This window comes from Petaurus breviceps, unplaced genomic scaffold (genome assembly GCF_028583685.1).
Source record: "Petaurus breviceps papuanus isolate PSGF00001 unplaced genomic scaffold, PetGlider_PUasm1.0 214, whole genome shotgun sequence".
Classification (NCBI taxonomy): domain Eukaryota; kingdom Metazoa; phylum Chordata; class Mammalia; order Diprotodontia; family Petauridae; genus Petaurus; species Petaurus breviceps.
In genome coordinates this window covers 10,987,521-11,015,236 of record NW_027185863.1, presented here as the reverse complement: position 1 = coordinate 11,015,236, position 27,716 = coordinate 10,987,521, and the positions used below count along the sequence as shown (strand labels likewise).

At 39.0% G+C, this 27,716-nt stretch overlaps 1 protein-coding gene across 1 annotated transcript; it reads left to right on the top strand.

Annotated features, from left to right (window-relative positions):
- Positions 1-232: 232 nt before the first annotated feature.
- On the top strand, positions 233-22,094 carry F7 (coagulation factor VII). Its single transcript, XM_069093952.1, is given in 8 exon segments — positions 233-344; positions 4,239-4,399; positions 7,947-7,971; positions 8,067-8,180; positions 9,793-9,933; positions 11,916-12,025; positions 17,537-17,666; positions 21,392-22,094. Coding segments are annotated over 8 exon segments (1,350 nt in total). The 3' UTR covers positions 21,949-22,094.
- The last annotated feature ends 5,622 nt before the right edge of the window (positions 22,095-27,716 follow it).

Below are 27,716 nucleotides of genomic sequence, written 5' to 3'. Positions count from 1 at the left end.
TTAAGACCTCCTTACCATTCTGAAGAAACTTAGAATTAAGATACCCAATATCCTAAGAGAATGCTGATAAGTATTCATAAGTGCAGCTTCCAATTCTGTGTTTGTAAAACTCTCCCATCTCTCTAGTAGTCCCTATCCCGCATTTACACACACACACACACACACACACACACACACACACACACACACACTCTTTGAAGTGGAGAACTTTGGCCCAACAGTTCTGTCTGGAATGTCAACAGATGGTTAGGAGACTAACATTGAGCTCTTCATTATGGTTTCCAGGTCCTACATGGTCCAATTTCTCGGCTTTACACTTATGCTTCACCAGTCTCTGGCCACAGGTATGTTGGGGGAGATATTATTATTACTAATAAACCTTTTTTTTCTTTGCTTGCCATATAATGATTGAATGAAGGAGAACCCACCATGAGAAGCAAATTCCGGGTGTCCGTCCCTCAGCACCTTCCAAAAGTTAATCTTTATTCTGTGTATTGATTCTACCCACTAGGAACATTTGCTTACAGGAATGTGTATCCAAATGTACCCACAAAGGAAAACAAACAAGCCCAAATGGTGTGCTTTTTTTCTCTTTTAACTCTAAATGATGCTTTTAGTGGACTAGCAAGTATACCTGACATCTCATTTAATTTGTGGAAACTTTTCAATGAGAAAATAGAATAAATTGTAACACAAAAAAAAAGTCATCCATTCTGGTGTCTTTTTTTTTTAATGCCATTCACTTCAAAACTAAGAAGTCAGTCCTAAGCTGCCAAACATATAACAGGAAATAAACTGACCACTTGCTGTCAGGGCTCCTGTTCTTTCAACACCAAATCTGGAAAGAAAACAGGATTTGCCAATGTTGAGTGACTAGTCATGGCCTCTGTGGCCTCGAAACAACCCAGCATGCTTGATTTCTTAAGATACTGGTTTCTAATTTTTCTTTAAATTTCATTATAACTCAACCTTAAGGTTTACAAAGTACTTTCTCTATGGGGACTAGATCTATGATTTCGTGGATGTAGGAAACTTCTAGATGACTAAAGTCCCATTACAATGCAGGACAGCATTTTCTCTCACTCAGAGATTTAGAAAGCTGCCTGGTACTCTGAGGATCCGTGACTTGCCCAAAGTCACAAAAACCAGTATGTGGGAAAGACTTATATGAACTGACACAAAATGAAGTGAGCAGAACCAGGAGAACATTGTACACAGTAACAGCAATTTTGTGTGATAACCAACTGTAAATGACTTAGCTATTCTCAGCAATATAATGATCTAAAACAATTTCAAATGACTCATGATTAAAAAAAAAATGCTATCCACCTCCAAAGAAAGAATTGATGGAGTCTGAATGCAGATCAAAGCATACTATTTTTCTGTTTCTGTATTTTTTCATGTTTTTTTTCTTCTCCTTTTGGGTCTGTGTCTTCTTTCATAACATGACTAATATGTGAATATGTTTTACATGATTACACATGTATAACCTATATTAAATTGCTTATTGTCTCAGGGAGGGGATAGGGGAGGAAGGGAGAGAATATTTAGAACTCAGATTTTTAAAATATTGATATTAAAATTGTTTTTACATGTATCGGGGGGGGAATAACTTTTTTAAAATAAGTATGTGGAGAGAATGTGGGACTTGAACTTACATCTTCCTGACTCTGAGATTAACATTCTGGCATGCTTTTCAACAGGCCTTTATTTTGTGGGTATGCCAACTGGTGATAAATGGAGTATTTATTTCCTGTGGCAAAATTAATGCCTCAAATTCCACTTCCTTGGAAACAGGAAACACCAAACTTTTCTCTGCTACTTCTCCTATCACAGCATTCCTAGATAGAAGCTGTATTCAACCTTGTCTTATCAAGGTTAGCAAGTTAATTAGTCAACAAGTTCTCTACGGAGCACCTTCTCTTTGCTAAGCACTGAGATTGGTGTCATAAGGAACAAATGTAGCATGTAGCACAAATCGCACTAGAGAAGGTATCAGGAGGTTTGAATTCTAGTCCAGGGTTTACCATGAATAGGGTGACCTAAGGTAAGTTATTTCATTTACCTTTCTGTATCTTTACTTCCTTGTCTGTAAAATTAGAGACTTTGACTTGATGGTCTCTAAGACTCCTCCTCCTCCTCCTCTGGTGGCCTATAATTCTATTTTAAAATAATATTTATTTTTTCCCAATTACACATAGAGACAATTTTAACATGCATTTTTTTTAACATTTTGATTTCCAAATTTTCTCCCTCCCTCTCTCCTCCCTGAGATGGCAAGCAATTAAATATAGGTTATATACATATGTAATTATACAAGACATATTTCCATGTTAGAATGACCTTTAACTCTAAAGAAGCCTATTGGCCCTTTGTCCCCAGAGAGCATTGAGTCTGGTTGGGAAGAGCAGAGGAAAACATAATCTCATTCTGCCATTATGTATTAGGAGGCATATGAATGAATAAAAGAACAAGACAGAGAGGCAACAAATTTCAATTAAAGTAAAGAAATTCTCTAGTACATTTGGCCAAATGATGAACTCTGCTATAAGAAGCATCCTACCCATACCTCAAATAATTTTTCCACTCTATCATCTCACATTGCTCTGTCAACCAAAATGGTCAAAAGCAATACAGCTTAGAGTACAACTTCATTTGCAAAATATTAGAGAATAATATGGAAAATTATATTAAGAAACACCTTAAAAAACAATAAACAAGAAAAACAAACATGCAGAAAGCTTGGTGTGTGACCACGCTAAGCCAGAACAGGTCAAGAGTGTTATATATCAAATTGGAAGAAAATTAAATGCAATGTAGAAGAACTCCGCCATTGTCTCTATTGCCTTAAGATAATGGCTTTAGAGCTTCAGAGGTCATCAAGTGTAACCCTCTGTTTATAGATAAGGAAACTGAGATCCAAAGGTGTTGAGTAAACTGCCCAGGATCACACAGGTAATAAGTGTCTGAGGTAGGATTCAAACTCAGGTCTACCTGACACAAAATCCAACATTCTATCCTTTATGCCATGATGAATAGTGATGGCTTAGACATAGGAATTATACAATCAATGTCTATTGATCAATTGATTAATTGGAAAGACTATTAAAGTGTTTGTAGTCCTTCATTTAGGGGAGCTGGGCCCTGGCTAGCCATGGGAACTTAAGAGTATCCTGCTGGAGTGATGAAGGGAGGTGAAAAGCAAACAAAGCCAGTACTTCTAACACCACGTCAACACAGACCAAGCAAGGAACAAAACCAACATGAGTTGTACTCACTTAAACAGCATTGAATCTTTTGTGTGTTTAAGAAGAGGGCCAGGATAATAATATCTCACATTTATATGCCTCTTTGGGGGTTTTATAGAGTGCTTTCCCCATAATAACCCTGTGAGATTAGGGAAAATGAAACAACCAAGTGATGTAGGGGACAGAGTGCTGGACCTGAGTCAAGAAGACCTGAGATCAAATCCAGTCTCAGACATTTATTAGCCGTATGACTCTGGGCAAGTCACTTCCCTGTGTTTGGCTCAGTTGACTTGCTATAAAATGGGGTTACTAATTGTACCTACTTTGCAGAGTTGTTGTAAGGCTCAAATGAGATAATACATGCTTAGCACAAAGTAGGTGCCATATAACTGCTGGTTCTCTTGTCCCTTCCCTTAGATAATAATTTTAGAAATGAAGAAATTGAGGCTCAGAAAGGTCAAGTGAATGTCCCCATGTCACATGCTGAACACAGAGGACTTAGAAACTCTCTTTAGTTTTTATCCAGTCATTTCTTCAGCTTCCTCTCCCCTCTGACTAGAGGAGGGAGTCCTCCAAATGCTTTCCTTTAAAGAGGACAGCAAGGAGACTTTGGGGTAGACTCGACTCTGCATCTGCTTCCCTGTATGGTTTTTTCAAATTCACGGACCAAGATGCCCCCATACCAGGTACCCCTGGTGTCTCTCCACTTCCCCTCCCCCATCACACACACTTTCTGCTCTGCTTTGTGTGTTGTTTCCATTATTAGACTGTAAGCTCCTGGAGGGCAGGGACTGTCTTTCTTTTTACGAATTGTATCCCCAGCACTTAGCACAGCAGTTGGCACATAGTAGGTGCTTTAACAAGTGTTTATGGGACTGGATCTAATAGAATTTTTTAAAATAGTGATTAATACTTATTGTACCCAATAAATTTCTCCAGCCGCTTGGCGTGACAAGGAGGCAAGCCATTCATAGGATTTTCATTTCTCAGTCTTCCTAAATCAGGAGGAAGCCAACAAAGTCTTAAAAAGGGGAAGAAGAGCTAACTCTTTCCTTGAAGAGTTGCGATCAGGCTCTCTGGAAAGAGAATGCATTGAAGAGAAATGTTCATTTGAGGAAGCCAGAGAAATCTTCAAGAGCAATGAGAGGACTGTAAGTGAATGGCCATCCTGCCTCAATTATTTGAATTTTAGGCTCTTTTCTGTTCTGTTTAATTCGCTTAAGACTTGTGCTGATGTTAGAAGTCGGTCTCCATAATGTTTTGATTATTATCCCAGCCCTCCATGTCTAGATACCAGAAGTGAAAAGAATATTTAATATTTTTCTAGCCCATCTAACTCTACCTTGGGCATCATCTTTCTTCCCAATGGCTCATTGTGCTTTACTTGGTCATAAATGCGGGTACATTTTGCTTTACAAATTTGCTTTCTTGATCCCATACTGCAAGACTACAGACCAAAAATAACAAGCATCACCAAAAGCAAGCTCAAAGGATTCTGGGTATATATGAAAAATGAGTAAGATGCAATGGGGAGAAGGATTGACTTAGCAGAGAGGCCTGGGATAACCAGAATTTTCTAGCCTTAGAAGTCCATCAGCCCTGGGGGACTTCTCTTTGGGGGGGGGGGGATTTTATAAGGAAATTAAATTCAAAGGAACCATTTTTGTCTACAGCTACATTTTCACCATTATTTACAATTTTCAAGATAATTTTCTCCTCCTTTCTCATTATTAGGATATTTGGAGGAAAGATAGATAGATAGATAGATAGATAGATAGATAGATAGATAGATAGATAGATAGATAGATAGATAGATAGATAGATAGTAGATAGATGATAGATAGATAAATAGATAGATAGATAGATAGATAGATAGATAGATAGATAGATAGATAGATAGATAGATAGATAGATGATAGACAGACAGACAGACACAGGGCAAGGGGTGAGTTGAATATGAAGAGATGATATCTAAAGAATAAAATTAAGGGGTGAGAGATGAATGTACAGGGGGAAGGAGAAAGGGAGAGGTAGAATGGGGTAAATTATTTCACATAAAAGAGGCAAGAAAAAGTTTTTTACAGTGGAGGGGAAGAGGTGGGAGGTGAGAAGGAATAAGTGAACCTTATTCTTATCAAATTTGTCATAAGGAGGGAATAACATACACACTCAGTTGGGTATAGAAATCTATCCTACCCTACAGGAAAGTAGGAGAGAAGGGGATAAAAAAGGGGGTAGGTAATAGAAGGGGGAAGATTTGGGTAGGGAATAATCAGAAGAAAACATTTTTGAAGAGGGACAGGGTCAAAGCAGAGAATAGAATAAAGGGGGGGGCAGGATAGGATAGAAGAAAATACAGTTAATCTTTTACAACATGACTTATGAAGTGTTTTGCATGACTACACATGTATAAACTATATTGAACTGTGTGCCTTCTTAAAGAGGGTGGGTGGGGAGGGATTTAAGGGAATGTGGAACCCAAATTTTTTTTTTAAATGCATGTTTTTACATGCAACTGGGAAATAAGAAACACAGGCAATGGGGTATAGAGATCTAGCTTACCCTACAGGAAAACAGAAGGGGAAGGGGATAAGAGAAGGCAGTGGGGGCTGAAAGAACAGAAGGAAGATTGGGGGAAGGAATAATCAGAATGCATACCATGTGGGATGAGGGAAGGGAGAGATGGGGAGAAAATTTGGAATTCAAAATCTTGTGGAGGTGAATGTTGAAAACTAAATTAAAAAAAAAAAGACTATTTTCTCCTTCTGTTTTCTGACATTCATGCCTATACTTTAGAATGTACCTTTGTCCCTCAGGAAAAATGATGTTCTTTGATGTTCAGTGGGGAGGAGGAGTAAGCCTATGAGATCCAGTAGCAAGATATGGTAGCCCCACAACCAATTAACCATATGTAGTGCCGATGCAATATTTATAGCACCCACGATCATGATAAAGACTGACTATAAATATCACATGACCTTCGATCAAAAAATATACCAAACTCTTCATATAGAGGACAGAACTGAAACACCAGAAAAATGAATCCCCAAACCAGTAAGCAGATACCATTATAGTACCAAGATATTAATAATGCTGAGAGCCACATCCTTCAGCCTTCCCACAAACCAATACAAGATCAATATTTACTCACAAACCTCTCTCTCCCACCATCTCTCTGGCTCTGGCTCCCAGCTCCCTGTGGGCTCTGCCCTTTGGCAAACTCTTCCCACCACAGACTCCATAGTTTACTTTCAAAGGAGGGGAGGTCTTCAAACTTCCCCCTAGGTCTATTAAGGGACAGGGAAATCTTCAAATTCCCATTCCCATTACACCATAGAGTCCCCAGACTGGAAGATGGGTAAAAATGTTGTTAGTTCATTCAACATTCTGAGAATTTGTCTTCCTTGGGTAAATTTCAGAAACCTTTCACCCTGCTTGCTTGGAAAGTTAATAGTGATCTACAGTTTAGTATCCTTTTTGTAATGGAAAAACTGACTATTTTTAAAGTGTTATATTTCTTAATAATACTTATACATGTTATATGTTTAAAATGGGTCCACAGACTTTCTCTTAGTTATTCTTTAATAAGCATGTGGAAATGTCCTAAGTGCTAGCATGCCACCATCTGTTGAATTGTACCCCAAAGAAGTCATGTTGATTCCTGGAAAAATAAGCGCATGAAAAATTGCACCAAGAAATGTTTTTAAAGAAAAATTATTAATTAATTAAAAATCAATAGTATATTATTGTTTATTATCCTTATTGGGTTTGTTTCTTCATCAGCTGTCCTTTATGCATTTATACAGAAAGTGATTTTGTAAAGGAAGAAATAGTTTCCCTTTCTAGGCCTTTATGATAATAGTCCTTTGCATATGTATAGTTCTTAATTTAAAAAAAAACATTTTTATACCTATGATTTCATTAAAAGTTATTAGAGGGTAGATTTGGGTTCAATATGAGGGAAAATTTCCTAATAATTAGAGGTATTATAAAATGGAATGAACTCTTTTGTATGATAGTGAGTTCCCCATCACCAGAGAAGTTCAAAGAGGTGAGATTAGTCACTTATTTAAGGGTATTAGAAACAGAATTCTTTTCTTGGGCAGACACCAGACTAGATGACCTCTAAGATTCTTTCTGACTCTAGAATTCTGGGATTCTGTGATGCTTTTAGCAATCTTGTGGGATGGGGAGAACAGGTAGGTATTTTTATACTTGTTTCATAGGTGAGGCTGACAAACATCAAGTTATACAGTGACCCAATGTCTCCCAGCTCTTAGAGATCATCAGGACTATCCAGACCTTCCTCTTTCCATTAGCATGTATTGCCTCACTAGGTGGCCATCAAGGCATCAAGAGGAGAATTCAATCCAATTGAATAACACTTATTAAGTGTCTACTTTGTAGAAAGCACTGTGTACTTATCTCCTGTAGATATAAAGGTGAATAAGATACAGTTTGTTTCTCAAGGAGATTACAGTCTACTAGTAACACACACACACACACACACACTTCTGGTTTCCATCTCTCTGAACCTGGAAAAATTAGTGTGTTAAAGATTATGCCTAAATCTCTGTGACAGCCAGTGTGAACAAGAACTCATGTTGCCTATGTGAAAGCATGTCACTATGTGAAAACAATGAATACTTAATATCAGTGGACTTCTCCCTTACAAGATATCTCCTCTTCTTTCCTCAGAAACAATTTTGGATTCATTACAGTGGTAAGTTGATCAATGGAATAACTTTTAGCCCACCTCTTCCTTTTATCTACAACTTCCTCCCTCAACAAATTCTCTCATGCCCCCTGTTTCTGCAGATGATGACCAATGTGCTTCAAATCCCTGCCAGAATGGAGGAACCTGTGCTGATGAGTTCCAGTCCTACATCTGCTTCTGCCCTGTGGACTTTGAGGGCAGGAACTGTGAAACAAGTCAGGCATTATTACCCTAAACCATTGTTTCCTCCAAAGGTGTATGCGCTTCCTTCTTCACATAGCATGAACACCACGTACTGTCCCTTCGAATGCTGCTTTCAGAGAGTGACCATTATGAGACATGGACAGGACAAATACCTTACTGGCTCCTGCCAGACCAGAGAGGAATTTCCTCCTCTGAGATACTATTAGAACAAACAACTGTTCCCCGTTTGTTGTCAAAACAGTGATACAGCTGAAAGAGGCTTTGACTTAAGAGCCAGGAGTGACTTGAGTTTGAATTTTTAACTAAATGGAATGCCAGTAGCTTTATGATTTAACCTCCTAAGACCCAATTCCTCATCTGTTAAATGGGGAAAATAATAACTGTACTACCTTCACCAAAGTTTCGTTATAAGGATCAAATGAGATATTTAAAGTACTACATAAACATCAGCTATTGTTATTAATAGCATAATTATTTTTATCAGGGGAAAGGGACATTATTATAGAACAAACTCCATTGACCTGGATCTCACTTATCTAGGTCTCTGATATATCCGGACGCCTTTTCCATTCAGTTATCCCTTCCACATCAAGAGGGTTAAGGGTACAGTGCACATGTGCACACACACACACACACACACACACACACACACACACACACACACACACACACCCTTGCCCTTTCCTCACCCACCCTGGAATCTGGAAAAATCCACATAAAAATTTTGGGCCTTCCCTTTATACCAGAAAAGAAGTCAGATTTTTTTTTTCTTTTATGGGGTATTTGGAATAAATTACTGTAAAATTTGGGTGAAGTATTTGGACACAGACTCTGTATCATCTGCTGGCCTTTGCATGTTGTCTGCAGCTCCCACAAAACTCCCCCAAATTCCCATTTAATTTCTTATGCCAGTCTGTGATATACTGAAACCATAATGGTCAAGTCATGATGTGGGAGGGATAACTGTATAAGCTATTTTGCACTAAGGAGTCTCTTGAATCCCTTAGTCAAACCAGAACGTTCAGAATTTGGAGCACCCTCCTTTTGGAGAGGTTCTTAAATGTAAAGTGTGGCACCCTGAGCTTGCCCCTCACCGTGACACACTAACTATACTCCCATGCTAAGCAAATATTGTGAGCTCTCCCTAGTCATCTTAATATTCATGTTTCCAGGTCTTGTCTGGACCTCATCATTCCAGACAGTTGTGGGTTGCAAGTGCATTTATAAATGTTTGACAATCGCCTGGATTTGTTGGGAGGCACAGGGTGGGAAGAACACACACTTTAAGTGTGATGCGTTTAATTTGCATTATTAATATTTCATCCATTACATTCTTAAATCTAAACAAACAAAACAATAAATCAAGTCCCTGTGAGTAGCCTTTGCTGGTCTCTGAGGTAGAAATGCTCACAATGACAATTTAACAACCAGCTCTTGCCAGCTGCTATGAACCGGCTCCAGCACATCCCTCATTATAGTCAGCAAATTCTCAGCAACAGTGAACCAACTCCCTAAAGGGAAATCCATGTGCCCTTTGGCACAAAAGATTTAGAAGTGACCAAGATTGGCTCTCCTTGACCCAAAGTGATATCCTGAACTCACATATTCCCTTCATGTTTTCAGGCAAAGACAGCCTTCTCATCTGCGATTTTGACAATGGGGGCTGTCACCAGTACTGCACTGATCACCCTGAAACCAAACGCAACTGCTATTGCGAGTCTGGCTACGCTCTGGCCCCAGATGGGGTATCCTGCAATCCAGTAGGTATGAATCCACTCCGAATCTCAGCAGAAACCCATCCTCAGAGAACTGTTTCTGCCTGGCATCTCTTCCCCAAGTCACGTTCCTTTATGAGCAGGTCACTTACCACTATCCTTTTTTCTTCAGTATTTTTTGGGTCTCCTTTTGCAAGCTTTTTCATGACTTTCTTGCATCACTCTCATTTCTTTTCCCAGTTTTTCCTCTACTTCTCTTACTTGATTTTCAAAATCTTTCTCAAGATCCTCCAATGTCTGCAACCAATTTATATTTTTCTTGCAGGCTTTTGATGCAGGAGTTTTTACTTTGTTGTATTCTTCAGGCTCTATGTTTTGATCGTCTTTGTCACCAAAAAAAAGATTCTGTAGTCTGATTTCTCCTCCTCTGCTTGCTCCCAGTGCCAGCCAATTACTTGACTTTTGAGTTCTTTGCCATGGTAGAACTCTGATTCCAGAGTGGAGAGTGCTGTGTCCCAAATTTCTGGGGTTTTGTGCAGCTGTTGTTAAGCTTCTTGTAGTCACCTGTCTCAGAACTGTGAGGAGGATGCCCTCTACACAGCCTCAACAAGCTCTGCCATGCCAATGCTCCTGACCCCAGAACTGCCGCCCAGATCCAAGTAGGGCAAAGCCAGAGGATACTACCTTAGTGCCAGCAAAAAGATTCTTGTATTTGCCCTCTGATCAGTTGCTTGGTCCCCCTTCCCCCCCCCCCACCATCTGTGGGCCAGGAACCCTGGAAGCAGCCGCTGCTGCAGCCACTGCCAGCTCCGCTGCCCCAGGGTCAGGGGCCAGTCCAAGTTCTTGTCTCACCCAGTTCCAGCAGAGTTTCACCACTGACCTTTTACTTTCTTTTTGGTGTTTATGGGTTGAGAAGTCCAGAACTGCCACAGCTGCCAGTTTCTCAGTCCCCTGAGGTCTGTTCCTTGTGTGGTCTATGCTGCTGGTCTGTACTGGCGCAGCCCATGCGGGACTGCACTCTGCTCCCAATCCAGTGCGATAGACCCTTCCTGTTGATTTGCCAGGCTGTCCTAAGCTGGAGACATATTTCATTCTGCCAGAGATGTATTTTGTTCTGCCATTTTGTGGGTTCTGTAGCTCTAAAATTTGTTTAGAGTCATTTTTTACAGGTATTTGAGGTAATTGGGGCTCAAGTAAATTCCTGCTTTTACTCTACCATCTTGACTCACCCCTTCCTGACCCTCCTTCCCAGTTCTTATTTCTATTAGAACACAGGTATGATCAATGGGCTTTGGGGTTGAAAATCTGAAAGGGAGCTGAAACTGTCAACAGACTGAAGGTGATTTTAGAGAATTGCCTAGGGGTATTGAGACGTTAAGTGACTTGTTCAGAGTCCCACAGCACGAGTCAGAGGCAAGATTTGAACCGAGGATCTTCTGACTCTGATGCTGGCCTACTTCCTAGTTTTTCATTACTTGGGACAGCTGGGTAGCACAGTAGAGAGTATGTCAGCTCTCTTGTCAAGAAGACTCCTCTTCCTGAGTTCAAATCCAGCCTCAGACACTTACTAGTTGTGTGACCCTGGGCAAGTCACTTAATCCCATTTGCCTCAGTTTTCTCATCTGTGAAATGAACTAGAGAAGGAAATGGCAAACTACTCCAGTATCTTTGTTAAGAAAACTCCCAAAAGAGGTCACAAAGAGTCAAATACAACTGAAAACTACTCTGCAACAACAAATATGATATTGGGCAAGTCACAACCTCACTGGGTCTCAATTTCCTCATCTTTAAGATGAAGGGCTAGGACTAGGTTGCTTCCAGCTATAGCGAGATTTATGACCACAGGAATGGAAATATTGAGATTTGAATTCATGATTACACAGTTCTGAGCAGGGAAGCCAAGATGGAACATTACCAACTGGCTCTAAATTCATTGTTCTTTCCACTATTGCCTCTTATCAATATAGTATGTGACCTCACAGTGCTCTATTCCCTGTGATTAAACTGCTCATTTGTCATTGGTTCATACAGTTGACTATCCCTGTGGGAGAATACCAGTTTTGGAAAAGAGAAATGGAAGTACTCCAGAAGGCAGAATTGTAGGTGGTTACGCATGTCCTAAAGGAGAATGTCCATGGCAGGTGAGTCCAACATTTGTTCCCTGATATGGTACATCATTCCTCACAGCTAGCTTTTCTTTCTTTCTTTTTTGGAGGGCAATTGGGCTTAAGTAATTTGCCCAAGGTCACACGGCTAGGTTTTTTGTTTGTGTGTGTTAAGTGTCTGAGGCAGGATCCAAACTCAGGTCCTCCTGACGCCAGGGCCAGCACTCTACTCACTGCACCACCTGCCCCATAGCTAGCCTTTTCTTATGGATTACCTGGTGCTTGATTAATCAGGGCTTTCTGATACAGAGTAAACAAATTTTCTTCTCTATCATTCTAACTCTTATTTCTATTCCTGTATACAAGCCAAAACATACTTGCTTCCGTCATTTCAATATTAACTGAGAATTTGTTTATATGTGTGTATGCATATGTAGATACATATATACATATGTACATACATACATATATACAGATGATAGATAGATAGATAGATATTTAGATAGATAGATAGATAGATATCCTCTTCTACCTTTGTTTACTATATCCTTTATACTCAAGCCTATGATTCAGAGTCATGTGATAAAGTCAGGCATTTCATCCAGGGATGAGTCATTCAATCAAATGCCCAAGGTTCATTTTATGGGCATCTAAGTGTCACAGTAGCTAAAGTGCCTATCCTGGATTCAAGAAGATTTTAGTTTAAATTTGATTTCAGATACTTACTAGCTGTATCATCCTGGGTAAGTCAATTAACTTCTGTCTGTCTCAGATTCTTCATTTTAAAAAATGTTTTTAAATATTTAAAATAAATAAAAAATATTTTTAAAAAATATTAGTATGAAGACTGTTGTAAGGATTAACATGAAATAATATATGTAAAGTTCATTGTAAAGCTTAAAGTGCTGCATAAATGCTATAATTATTAGTATCACGTTGTTTTCCTTTCCAATCTAGTCCTTTAGGGAAGTGGTTCTTGCTGCTCATTTTCATAGCCAATTGGTATTTTCTTTGGTGTACTTTCTTTTTTTTTCACTAAATTTCATGTTCATTTTTAGTTTACATCATTCATTTCCACAAGATTTTGAGTTACAAATTTTCTCCCCGTCTTTCCCCTACCCAGTACCCCCAAACAGTGAACCCACTGTATACCCCCTCCCCCAATCTGCTCTCTTCTTTATCCTCCCCTATTCCCCCTCCAACTTTCCAGTAGGGCAGGATGGATCTCCATACCCCAGTACCTGTATACCTTATTTCCCAGTTGCATGTAAAGTAATAATAATAATATATTTTTTAAACATTTGATTTTAAAACTTTGAATTTTAGATTCTTTCCCTTAAGCAATTCAATATAGGTTGTACATATGTAGGTACACAAAACATTTCCATAGTGGATATGTTGTGAAAGACTGACTATATTTCCCTCCATCCTATCCCGCCTCCCACTTCTTCTATTCTCTACTTTGACCTTGTCCCTTTTCAAAAGTGTGTGCTTCTAACTACCCTCCCCCCCCCGCAACCTGCCCTCTCCTCCATCATCTCCCCTCTCACCCCCTTCCTCCCTACTCTCCTGTAGGGCAAGATAACCTATTTAGTGTTTACGTCATTCCCTCCCTAAGCCAAATTCAATGAGAGTAAGGTTGACCCATTCCCTTTTGCCTTCCTGTTCTCCATTGTAACCATTTTCCCTTGTCTCTTCTATATGAGATAGTTTGCCCCATTCTGTCTCTCCCCATCTCCTCTCATTATATTCCTCTCTCACCTCTCAATTTCACCTTTTAAGTATCATCCCTTCCTATTCAACTGGTCCTGTGCCCTCTGTCTATGTATACCTGTATTTACTCACATATGTATTCATATGCCCATATACCCTCCTTATAGACATATATGTATGTATAAATATATATATACATATTTCTATTCCCTTCAACTATTTTCATACTGAGAAAAGTTTCATAAGTTACACTTATCATTTTTCCATGTAGGCATGTAAATAGTTCAACTTTGATAAGTTCCTTATGATTTCTTTTCCCTGTTTGCCTTCTAATGCTTCTCTTGCTTCTTGTATCTGAATGTCAGATTTTCTATTCAACTCTGGTTTTTTCATCAAGAAAGCTTGAAAGTCCTCTATTCCATTGAATATCCATCTTTTCCCCTGGAAGAGTATGTTCAACTTTGCTGGGTAGTTGATTCTTGGTTGTAATACAAACTCCTTTGCCTCCAAAATATCATATTCTAAGCCCTGTGATCCTTTAATGTAGAAGCTGCTAAGTCCTGTGTAACTTTGAATAGGGCTCCTTGATATTTGAATTGTTTCTTTCTGACTGCAGTATTTTCTCCTTGACCTGATAGTTCTGGAATTTGGCTACAATATTGCTGAGACTTTTCATTTTGGGATCTCTTTCAGGAGGTAATTGGTGGATTAATTTAATGACTATTTTACCTTCTTGTTATAGAATATTTCCTTAACAATTTCTTGAAAGATGCTGTCTAGGTTCTTTGTTTGATCATGGCTTTCAAGTAGTCAAATAATTCTTAAATTATCTCTCCTGGATCTATTTTCCAGTTCAGTTGTTTTTCCAATGAGGTATTTTACATTTTTGTTTATTTTTTCATTCTTTTGATTTTGTTGGACTGATTCTTGATGTCTCAGAGTCATTAATTTCCACTTACTCAATTCTAAATTTTGAAGAACTATTTTATTCAATTAGCTTTTGTACCTCCTTTTCCACTTGGTCAATTTTAAAGGAGTTATTTTCTTCAGTGGATTTTTTTCTAATTTGGACAATTTTATCTTTTAAGGAGTTCATTTCATGAGTCAATTTTTATGCTTCCTTTTCCAAACTGTTGACTCGTTTTTCATAATTCTCTTGCATACCTCTCATTTCTTTTCCCAACTTTTCTTCTACCTCTCTTACTTGGTTTTTAAAAACCTTTTTGAGCTCTTCCAAGGTGATTTTTTGGGTTTGAGACCAATTCATAGTCTCTTTGAGGGAATGTGTAGGCATTTTGGCAGCATTGTCCTCTTCTGAATTTGTGTTTTGATCTTCTCTGTCATTATAGTAGCTTTCTATGGTCAGGACTTTTTTGGGTTTTGTTCATTTTTTTAAAAGTTGAGCTCTGCTCCTGGGGAGCAGGGGGTACTGTCTCAAGCTTCTTGAACAGGGGACCAGGGGTCTGATCACTGGCTTTCTGCACCAGGGCCTCTGGGACTGGCAGCTTGCCTACTGCACAGTGTGTCCTGGATTCCAGGGTTGGCAGTTTGCCTGCTGCCCTGGGGCTGGAGCCCTTGCAGCTGGCCTGCTGTGCCACTGGTCTGCTGAGTCAGAACGCAGGGCCTCAGTTGCTGCTCTGTGCTGTGCCTGAGAGCCTCTTGCTGGCTTGCCCAGACACCACCTGCACTGGGCTGCACTCCCCTTTTATCCAAGTGAGACAGACCTTTCCTGAAGGCCTTCTAAGTTGTCTCAGGCTAGAAAATTGTTTCACTCTGTCTCTTTGTGGATTCTATTGCTCCAGAATTCTTTTAGAGGCTTGATTTAACATTGTTTCTGAGGGAAACTGGGCAGAGTTCAGGAAACTAACTGGCTTCTCTCTGCCATCTTGAATGGTTTTCATTCTCTTGTGACACCCTAATGGCATTCCCTTCTTGATTTTGTAGCACCCTCTTCTCCCCTCATAAAAGTTCTTGATGGCAACATTTAAGATGAAGGTAATTAAAATTAAGAAGAATTTGAGAATCTATTGACACTCCTTGAAAATAAGGAGACTCTCTGAGATATGGCAAACCAGAACTGAGACAAGTTGGGGTGATGCAAAGTAATCACTATGGAAATGAGTATTCCATTTCTCTCTTTTCTTGGAAAAAGGGGGATTCTTCTTTTACAACATGACTTATATGGAAATAGATTTGTATGATTGAATAGGTATAAATTACGTCAAACTGTTTGCTGTCTCTGGGGGGAGGGAAGAAGAGAATTTTTAACTCAAAATTTTTAAAAGAATTAAAATTCAATTTTTAAAATTTAAAATTCAATTTTTAATTTAAATTTTTTTAAAATGATTATTAAAAATTGTCTTTATGTGTAATTGGGAGGTATAAAATGTCATTTTAAAAAATTAAAAGTACCCCTCCCAAAAGGACATAATCAACTATCTTCTTTACCTCAGAACCAAATTCCTTCTAATGCCTGCATTTGTGGCATCCATACTGAACTTGAACTTGTCTTTCTCCAACCCTTAAAATAGAGACTTTATGTAGCCCTCAAAAAAAAAAAAAAACCTTTGATCAGGTCTCCATAGTGACAAGAAAACTGGTTCAGACTCAAAGAACCATTTTGTTTCACCTTAATGCAATCTTTACTCCAGCTGAGCAGCTATTGGAAAAATGAGTATCACTATAGCACCATCACATCTCACAGTTTGAGATGAACTTTGGAAAATATTGGTCCTGGTTAGATTCACCCACACCAAGACAATCTTTGGCTCTGCCCCAACTGAAGGCTTCTCTCATTACCTTTTGACCTCCTATGTCAAAGGACCACAGATTTAGAGCTTGAAGCTATCTTAGATTTCCTCTAGTCCAACCCCTTCTTTTTTCAGACAAGGCAACTGAGGCCTATGAAGGCCAAGTGTCTTGCTCAAGCTTATACAGATGTCAAGAACTGGGAATGAAACCTATCTCCTCTGATTCCCAATTTAGTATTCTTTCCTACATACCATAAGACTTCAGCATGGGCAAAATATTTCCTTTCACCTTTGTCTACATTCTCCATCAGAATGGATCCATATATCCATATCATCCTTACTCGTAAACAACTTTGTGAAATATTTGTTTCTACTGGGTCCAAAGAGAATTAATTCATTTAAGGATCAAGCTCTTGAACCAATGACTTTGGAACCAATTTCAGAGCGTGTCAAGTCATTTTGTAGATCTAATGCTCTTACTTCCCTCCATTGGTCCTTTCAACCTTACTATGTGCTGAAGTCTCCCCACATGTCCAAAGTTGCCTCTAACATGATCCTCCATCTCACTTGATGACAGCTAAACATGGCTAGCCAGCCATCCTTGGCTTCCTTTCTTTCACAGTCTGCTTTTATTATTTAATGGTAGCATGTATTTCTAGAAAACCATTCTTTAAGTCTGAGAAACACCTGCTAATTAAAACAGGGCTGATGACAAATAAGGTATGTCATACAGAATTTGGACCAAATAGAGACTGGAGGGAGAAGCTGTAACAATCAAGCCCCAATCTTTCCATTTTAAAAAGGCTGATAAACTCAAAGAACAATCTAGAGGTTCCCAGGTAAGGAGAAATAATACAACTTTTCTTTTTTTAAATTAATTCTCTTGCTTTTTGGAGAGGGGAAGGTAGGACAATTGGGGGTAAGTGACTTGCCCAAGATCACACAGCTAGTTTTGTGTTAAGTGTCTGAGGTCAAATTTGAACTCAGGTCCTCCTGACTCCAGGATCAGTGCTCTATTCACTGCGCCACCTACCTGCCCCGATAATACAACTTTTCAAAAAAGTTTTTTTTGCTCTTTGAGCAGGCTCTGATATTGCTGAAAAATGAATTGCTGTGTGGTGGCACTCTGCTTACTGATACATGGGTTGTCTCTGCGGCTCACTGCTTTGATAAATTACCTCGCCATTTATGGGGAAGCCTAACAGTTGTACTCGGTAGGTATTTCCAACATTTTTCTTAGAATTTTGTTTAAAATATTAAATTACAATTAATTTTTAGTTTGCTGTAACAAATAGTAATGTGTACCCAAATCACTTTTAGTGATACCATTATGATAATCTTCATAATGGCATTTGCCTTATGAACATAGAGATCAGGCAATAGCACTGTCTATCTCTTGCTGGCTTCATTAGGTATTGGGGAGATAGGATTAGAAGTGGAATCATTATGGTTATCAGCAATACCACTTTTAATTTTCCTGACATAATTGATGACATATAAAGAATATCACATTTACCACAGCATCCCTTAAACGATGTAGGTGATGAGTAATAATAGCCCTATTTTATAGATGGAGAAACTGATATGCTTGGAATTTATATGGGGTTTTCACCCAGTGTTCTACACAGCACCAGGACCAGATCTCTGCTCAGTACCAGTAAGAAGTGAACCAAGTTTGTTCAGTGGCAAAGGACATTCAGCATTAAGTGGGTTGAAGTGCAAGCAATGGAATCAGAGCCAAGAGACCTGAGGTATAGGATCCAGGGTGCCAGGCCAGGAGACAGGGTCACGATGTCAGAGAACAGCAAGCAAGGCTTTGCTGTTATAGAAAAGTCAGAGACTCTACTTGCTTTAATATGGCCTGAAGTTGCCAAGAAACTTCTATTGCAGATATTACTGCTATATCAGCCCCTACAGGGACGTCTAGGATTTAAAGGGCAATTAGGCCCATCTGGCAGCTAGGTGAAACAGTGGATAGAGGACTGGGCCTGGAATGAGGAAGACTAATCTTGAGTTCATATCTAGGCTCAGATACTTACTAGCTTTGTGACTCTAGGCAAGTCACTTAACCTTGTTTTTTACAGTTTCTCATCTACAAAATGAGCTGGAGAAGGAAATAGCAAACCATTCTAGTACCTTTGCCAAGAAAGCCCCAACCCCCCAAGAGCTGGACACAACTGAAAATGATTCAATAACTATACATGTGCAATCATGCAAAACATAAACATGTTATTTATATTGCAAAAGAAGCACAGACCAAAAGGGAAAAAAAAGTAAAATTAAGAAACTTTTTAAAGTATGTTTCAATCTACATTCATTCTCTATCAGTTCTTTCTCTGAAGCTGGATATTTTTCATCATAAGTCCTTTGGAATTATCTTAGCTAATTATATTGCTGAGAATAGCTAAGCCATTCACTGTTTATCATTGTACAATTTTCCTTTTACTGTATACAATGTTCTCCTGGTTCTGCTCACTTCGCTTTGTATCAGTTCATCTAAGTTTTTCCAGGTTTTTCTGAAACCTGTTATTTCTTATTCATAGCACAATAGTACATAATAAACTTTGACAAGAAGGTTAAAAAGATTCACTCCCTTAAGAATAAATTTCCATTCTTTTTGCTGCTAATAGAACCTTGAAGACCGTTTGGGCAAAAATGTAACAAATGGGCAGACCAATAGCACAGCCACCACCTATATGACTCAAGAGCTACTTAAAGATACTATCTGTCCCCAAATTTTCCATGAGTTTTCCTTTCCCCCCTACCCAGCCTTAATTTAATTATATTAAAAAAGCATAGTCTCCAGAAGGTTACTACAAAAGTATATACATATAATATGGATGTATATGTGTGGTATATACACCAACATATATGCATACATATACAGGTACCTAAACAAATAGGTATTTCTTTATATGTGTATATGTATATATAATGTATTTATATGTACATATAATATACATATGCCATGTATACATATATTATGATGATATATGCTATGCATATAATGCAATATATTAAATATGAAGCATATTAAAATTATATAAACAAAATATTGTTACCATAGATTGGCTCATTAGATTACCTAGTTGATAGCTTAACAATATATGTAAACAGAAGAAGAGGTAAAGAAGGAGACTGTAGAAAGGCTTGAAGACAAAGTTTGTCTATTTCACATGTAAATAGTGAGACAAATGGGTTTTGTATTTCTTTCCTTCTCAATTGGGGAAGTGGGTATTGGCAAAAGGACAAAATCTAGAACTGAAAATAAAATAAATATTATTTTATTAATTGTTTTTTAAAGAGTGCACCAAAATCCCACTCTGATCTTTGGGCTAACATTAACTAAAAAGGCCCAGAAGAGAAAAGATTCTGCTGGGCACATATAATATGTACATATATAAGTATAGGGTTAGATGTATGGGAAACAGACTTGTGTTTTCTTTGGGTTAGTGAGGACCTGCTTCTGTCAGTCAGCTATCTACTAGGTAATCTAATGAGCTAATCTGTGGTAACAGGATTTTATTTGTATAATTTGATAACTTTATATTTATATATGTATGTAAAATATGTGTACATATACATGTATGCTATATGTACATATACACACTGCAAAATATCTGCGTATTATATGCATATGCATCTCATGTAGGTCAGCACCTTCTCTGCAGACTTACAGTTTCAGAGTGTAGCAGCAAGCACCCCAGCATCCCCAGGGTGGCTGCCAACACAGGTTCTTAGATCTGCTTTTCTAAAGGAAAGCAACTCAAAATGGGTTAACAATCTTACTTTAATCAATCAAACATATATCATTTACCTAGTTCAGGGGGAAAAGGTCAGCACCTCAAACTTCAGAGTATACAGACAGAAGTTACAAGACAAAGAAACTGATCAAACAAACAGGCTTCCAAACTGTCCAACCATTACATCCATACCAAATCACAGTTACCACAGAGGGAAGCATCGACTCTGGGTTTTTCAAAGGGGGGGGGGCTCTCAACGGCTACCCAGAGTCTCGTCTGGTCAAATCACACAACATTTTTCAAAGTGAGCCCCAAAGCAAAGCCTCCATCAGGGATTATGTAGCCTTCCCCTGGGTCAGAGAATGTAACCACCCTCTTGATCCACTGCCCAATCACACAGCATCAAGGTGTGGGCATTCCTGAAAACCTAGCCTCCTGCCACAGGTTCCATGTGACCACATTCAGCCTATTAGGGGGCAGAGTATATTTTCAAATCAGGAAGGTTCTCAGAGTCTCTTAAGCCTATCAAAGGGCCTAGGGGCAGGGAAGATCTTTAAATTTGAATTTCCATTACAGAGAATTGTCTAGAAAAATGAGATATCCAGTGAATTGCCCGGAGTCACACAGTCAGACCATATTTCAGGCAAGTCTTTCTGGCTCCAGATACCTCTCTCTCCAGTATAGCCTCTGAGTTATAAAATCTTATGCAAAATACATACAAATACAATTAAACAAGCATTTTAAAATAGTATTTCATTTTTTTGCAATTACATGTAAAGACGATTTTGAACATTCATTTTTATGAAATTTTGAGATCTAAATTTTTCTCCCTCCCTCTCCTCCTCTCTCCCTAAAATGGTAAGCAATTTGATATCAGTTATATATATGCAATCATGTAAAACACATTTACATATTAGTCATTGCACTTTTAAAATGCTTCCTTTGTTCTGGAAGTAAATTCAAAATGATTTTGAGGGAAAGAGAATTTGATTGACTTAATTCACACAAAGGTATCTTCAACCTTTTCCCAGAAGAGAATATACAAGTTACCCTAATGTTCTTAAAGGGATTCTTTCCAATTCAACCACTGTCTAAAGCTCATGCAAGGTAAGGAATGTGTCAAGCTATAGCAATTCTAACCTTTAGGCAGAGAAACTCATTGAGGGTGCTACATAGGTCACTTTATTCCCTCCCAGGTGAACATGAAATAGACAAAGAGGAAGGGACGGAACAAAGGAGCCCAGTAGCTGATATCATCATTCATGAGAAGTATATTCGATTGAAAATCAACCATGATATTGCCCTGATGCGTCTACAAAAGCCCATAAACTTCACAGACTACGTGGTGCCCCTCTGTTTGCCTGAGAGGAGATTCTCTGAGAAACATCTGGCCATTGTCAGGTTTTCCTCAGTGACTGGCTGGGGTCAGCTCCTGGACAGGGGGGCCACAGCTTTAGAGCTCATGATGATTGAGGTACCCCGCTTAAAGACCCAAGACTGTCTCCAACAAATAAAGAGAACATCCCGAACGCCTGAAATTACAGAGAACATGTTCTGTGCAGGCTTCCTGAATGGAACTAAAGATTCCTGCAAGGGAGACAGTGGAGGGCCCCATGCCACCAAGTTCAAGGGCACTTGGTATCTCACTGGGATTGTCAGCTGGGGGGAAGGCTGCGCATCTGTGGGCCACTATGGGGTTTACACAAGGGTCTCCAAATATATTGACTGGCTGAATAAACACATAAATCCCTAAGTCTTCCTTTTCAATTAGTTGACACATTCTCTCCTATTCTAATGGCTACTAATAAGTATCTTCAGTATCTTTGGCATTTCCTCACCTGGAATAAAGTACCTACTGTTTGAAATCATTCTTTGCAACAAATCCAATTGTATTATTGTGTGTGTGTGTGTGTGTGTGTGTGTGTGTGTGTGACCACAGATCTTTGTCCTGCTTGGGAAAAGTAACTTGGGATCCTTAGGACTGGGTTTGGCACTCGATATCAAAGCCACAAACCAGAAAAGCTTGAGACCAGATTAATTGTATGGTTACCAGTAAACCCATAAGGCTGAGATCACAGGGGGTGAGTTTTATCCAAATATGCATGGGGAAAGGGCTGTATTCACAAAATACAATTGCCCAATTATAGGTTGCCTCTCTATTACTACTTGCAAAGCTGGATCACCAAATCAATAAAAATTTATTTATTTAAAACACAATAAAAAATTAAAAACATATGAGGCAACTAGGTGGCACAGTGAATAGAGCAACGGCCCTGAAGTTAGGAGGACTTGAGTTCAAATCCAACCTCAGACACTTAACACTTACTAGATGTGTGACTTTGGGGAAGTCATGTAACCCCAATTGCCCTGTCTTCCCCCCTCCAAAAAAAAGAAAGACAAAAAAAAAGAATTAAAAACATAAATAAAACAAGATAAAAACTATAATAAAATAAAAACATAATTAAGACATTTATTTATGGTATTATATAGTGCCATATTTCCATGACCCTGGTAAACCTGTGAATAGGAAACTGTAGAGTGAAGGAACTTGTCAGGAAGTGAGGCAAACTTGAGTCACACTGTACACACTTGGTACAGCAAGACTTCAATAGATAACACCACAGCAAGAGTCAGGGACGCCGTACCTCTCTTTGTTAGAATTAGACTATCCTCTGAAAAATATGGGCACAGTTCCAGGTAGAGGCAGAACCAGGTGTGGCTGTCAGGGCCTTGATTCATGGCACTAAATTTTAGAGATCCAAAAATTCAATGCACTCTTTCAGTAGAGGAGGAATAAGTAAACTTAATACTTAGCAACAATAACTAGTTAAAATAGGAAGAAACCAGATTTTCCATATGGAAGATACCATAGTAATTAATTCCTCCTGAATTGGTATTATTATTTTCGCTTCATCAATTAAAAGGACTCTTTTATGCTGCTTGGTCCAAGGACAAAATGGCCAAACTTCAGGCAAGGGAGCCATTTATTAGTGGCCTAACAGTTAGTTGCCTATGATTATACTTCTTAAAGTCATCACAAATCTTGTAAATGAGGTAGCATTTAGAAAGGAAGAGCTCTACTCATTTCTAAGACCAATCACTATGATCCTACTGAAATAAGATGCAAAAAAACAGACCTTTGTCCTGCTTAGGAATAGTGACTTAGGATCCTTAGGACTGAGTCTGGACAGTCACAGACCAGAATAGCTTGAGACCCCATTCTCTGGTTAAATTTTTGTATTAATTGTATGGTTCCCAGTAAGCCCATAAGGTTGAGATCACAGTGAGTAAACTTTATCCATGAATACCCCTGGGAAAGTGGGGGTCTCTGGGGAACCTCTACTTATCTGACTTTAGGCTGTAGCAACATACAAGGTAAAAAGAACACATTCAGGTAGTTACCATTATCCCAGGAATGAGAAGAAGCTGGATAACACAGTAGAAAGAGGTCTTCGACTAGAATCAGAAGACCTGTGTTCAAATTCGGCCTCTGTGACCCTGAGCAAATCACTTAACCTCTGCCTACTTAAGTTTCCTTAACCGCCAGTCAATAAACATTTATCTAGTGTCTACTATGTGCTAAGGACTGGAGATACTAAAAGAGGCTGAAGATAGTCCCTATTTTCATGGAGCCCATAATCTGAAACAGAGATTTATAAACAATCTATAGACAAGACAAACAGGAAAAAAAATAACAGAAGAAAGGTATTGAAATTGAGAGGGGTTGGGAAAGGCTTCCTGTAGAAGAGGGGATTTTAGTTGGGACTTGAAAGAAGCCAGGAAAGTCATTAGGTGGAGATGAGTGGAGAGAAATGTTCGAGAAAACTGGAAACAGGGAGAGGTGAAGGAGGGTCAGTAGCTTATGAAGGGCTTTGAATGCCAAACAGAGGATTTCATTATTTGATCCTGGCGGTAATAGGGAGCCACTGGAGTTTATTAAATTGGGAGGGGGAGACTTGGTAAAACCTGTAGTTTAGGAAAATCACTTTGGTGAATGAAGAATGGATTGGAATGTGAAGATAATATGCAAATAACAGTGTCCATTAGATGGATGAGTGGATGGGTGGAAATATACACAAAATATATTCTATATGTATAGAGAGAGACAGAAACTGAGAGAGAGTGTGTATAAGGTAATCTCATATAAAAGGAACAGGGAACAGAAGAGGAGAGAAATCTTCCTACAGAAAGTGGTCTTAAAGGAAGTTAGGGAAGGTAGGTTTTCTAGATGAAGAGAAAGAGGTATGTGGAACCATTGCAAATACAGACAGTTGGAAAATCTCATTGTGTGTGAACCAGTTGGCCACTGTAGGGTGTGGAGGGGAACAACATGTGAGAAGACTAAAAAAATGGGAATGGGTCAGGTTGTGAAATGCTTTGAATGCCAAACAGAGGATCATTGACACGTGAAAACCAATAGAAGGAACTAGGCCTGTTTAACCTGTAAAAGAGAATACTTGGAATGGGGAGGGAGGGTATGATAACTGACTTCAACTACCCAATGGGACAGTTACATGAAGAAGGGATTAGACTTGTTGTATTTGGCCTCAGAAACAGATGAAAGCTCCAAAGAAGCTAATTTAGGCTTGACGTCTGGTGGGGGAAGAAACCTTCCTAAAAGTTAGAGCTTCCTGTAGAAGAGCAATGGTCTGTCTCAAGGGACAGTGGATTCTCTCTCCTTCCAAGTCTTCAATCGGAGGTTGGATGACCACTTGTTAAATATGTTTTAATGAAGATTCCTTTCGTGTGGGAGTTGGACTAGCTGGCTAAAGTTCCTTCCAACCCTCAAATTCTGTGATTTTCTATGAATTTAAAGGGTCTCTGATTTTTTTCCTCTAAATTATCACAATACTTTATTATTCAGGTCAAATAAACAGGTTAAGTACTAAGTATCTCCTTTTCCTCAAAGAGAAAAAAAGAAAAAAGATAAAAGAATCCATATGTACAAAAAGATTTATATCATCTCATCTCTTTTCATAGTAGTTCCAAACTGGAAATTAAATGGAGAATGACTTAAACAAATTATAGTATATGAATGAAGTACTATTGTACCATAAGAAATAGCACATAAGAAACAGGAAAATGAACAGTTTCAGAAAAAAAAAAAAACAGGTCTGCTTTAGTAAAAGGAGTTTCCTCTGCCAATGAAATCATAGGTCCTGGGGCTTCCTTTCAAGTTGACAAAACCATTAATGACTATTACCTGAATCTGGACAGTCAGCCAGTTCCACATCCATTTTATTATCTATGATATTGGCCCATATATCTCTATCTTGTCTACAAGAATCGCTTGAGGTACTTTAAGCACTTGACTAAAATCTAGGTAAATGATAATAATAATAAACAATAATAATAGCTACCATTTAAATAACACCTTTAGGTCTGCAAAGTGTTGTATATATGTTATCTCATCCTCAAGAGGAAGATGCTATTAATATCCCCATTTAACAGATGAGGAAACTGAGGCAAACAGTGATTAAGGGACTCTGTTACACAGTTAGTGTCTGAGGCTGGATTTGAACTAAGGTCTAAGAGTCCGCTACTCTGCTGCACCACCTAGCTGTCCAGTAAGTTTGCCTAGGTAAACCGTCAGCATTTTCCATACTTAATAGCTTAGTAACTCTCTGGGGAGAAAAAAAACAGAGTAACGTCAGTCTAGTGTGATCTATTCCTGATAAAGTCAGGCCTTGAGCTCAAATTTGCATCTGCATGTCTTACACTATGGTCATCCCACCTTGACTCACCTGTTCCCTTCTCGTTGTTCCAATGAGACCCTCCACCTAACCTTGAATCTTGGGAAATGGCGACTGCCACACTCTGTCTTTTAGGGCACCTCAGTACAGGGAGAGGAGTACTTTAACTGAATGCATATGATCAGCTACTTAACAGCTGTGTGAGGCTGGTAAAAATCTGTTCCACAACTATGAAACCCAGTTTCATCTGCAGCCTGGGCATTAGCCTCTTTACTCCAATTATGTCACAGTGGGTATCATGAAGATGAAATGAAATGGTGTAATAGTCTCTTGTAACCATAGGCATCATGATTCTAATTCTTTTCTGTGTGGGCTTCAGGTTCTGCTTCTGCTCATAGCAGACAGCCTTATAAAGAAACATGTAAATGTCACAATCCCCCGCTGTGCCACCCTCCCACTGTGACAGTGATCCCTACATGACTCTACTACCTCACTAATGCCAGATGGTGTCACACTCCACCACCCCACCCGCCTGGCATATGTCCTTGCACCAGAGGGCTGCCTTGCATCCCACTGACCCTTGGACCGTGCCCTGGGACACTAAGCCATCTCCAGGGTCCAGATGATCTAGAAGAGAAATATGGCGACCCAGACAAAACAGGAATCCTCCCCCTCTTCTATTTCTGAAATTTGTGAGAAAAAACTCAACCCCTTTGGAGTCCTCTGCTTCTGGATTAGAGTCAGTCTTGGCCCGAATTCAGTCCTCTCTTCTCTCTTTCTCTCTTCCTCCCTTCTATCCTCATGCCAGATTCAGTCCCATAGAAATACCTTCCCTCTCAGGGGCAGCCAGGTGGCGCAGTGGATAGAACACCAGCCCTGAAGTCAGGAGAACCTGAGTTCAAATCCGGCCTCAGACAGTTGACACTTACTAGTGGTGTGACCTTGGGCAAGTCACTTAATCCCAACTGCCCTGCCTTCCCCCCTCCAAAAAAATAAGAGAGAGAGAATGGCTCTCCTTTCAGAAACCTGTAGAACAGAGAACCTCCAAAGGTAAAGAAATGTCAGACTAAGATTTCTAAAAGCTCTTCTCAGAGACTGAATGAATTGAATGAATAAATAAATAAATGAATGTGTGAGCATTTATTAAGTACTTACTATGTGCACAGAGATAGAACTAAGAATCCAAGGTCCAGGAAGCATCCTCTCATTTGGTGATGTGCCAGGACTAGTTCTAAGAACTGAGGGCACGGGATGTAAGTTCACTTAGGCAGCTAGGTATCTACATGGCATAATGGATAGAGCACCAGGCTTGGAGTCAGGAAGACTCTTCTATCTGAGTTTAAATCTGGACTCAGACACTTACTAGCTGAATGACCCTGGATGAGTCACTTTAACTCTGTCTGCCTCAGTTGCCTTATCTGTAAAAATAAGCTGGAAAAAGAGATAGCAAATCACTCCAGTATCTTTGCCAAGAAAACCCTAAATAGGGTCACAAAGAGTCAGGCACGACTGAAATACAATTAAACAAAAAAACAGGCACATTCAAGAAATCACAAAGTATCCCAGAATGGAAGAAATTTAAGAAGCCATTTGGCCAACCTGTATCTGTGCAGGCATTCTCTTAAAAAGATTACCGTAAGTGGTTGTCCAACCTTTAAATGAAAATTTAAATTATTTTTAAAAATGTTTAAAATTGTGGTGTATTTTAAAATGTGGTGTACACTCCGGACATGGTTAGGCCACTCCCCTCCCCTTCAGCCTGACTTGCTAGATATTATGGAAATTTTTAATATGGCTTTTATCGAAATGAAAAACAACTGAATTGTCT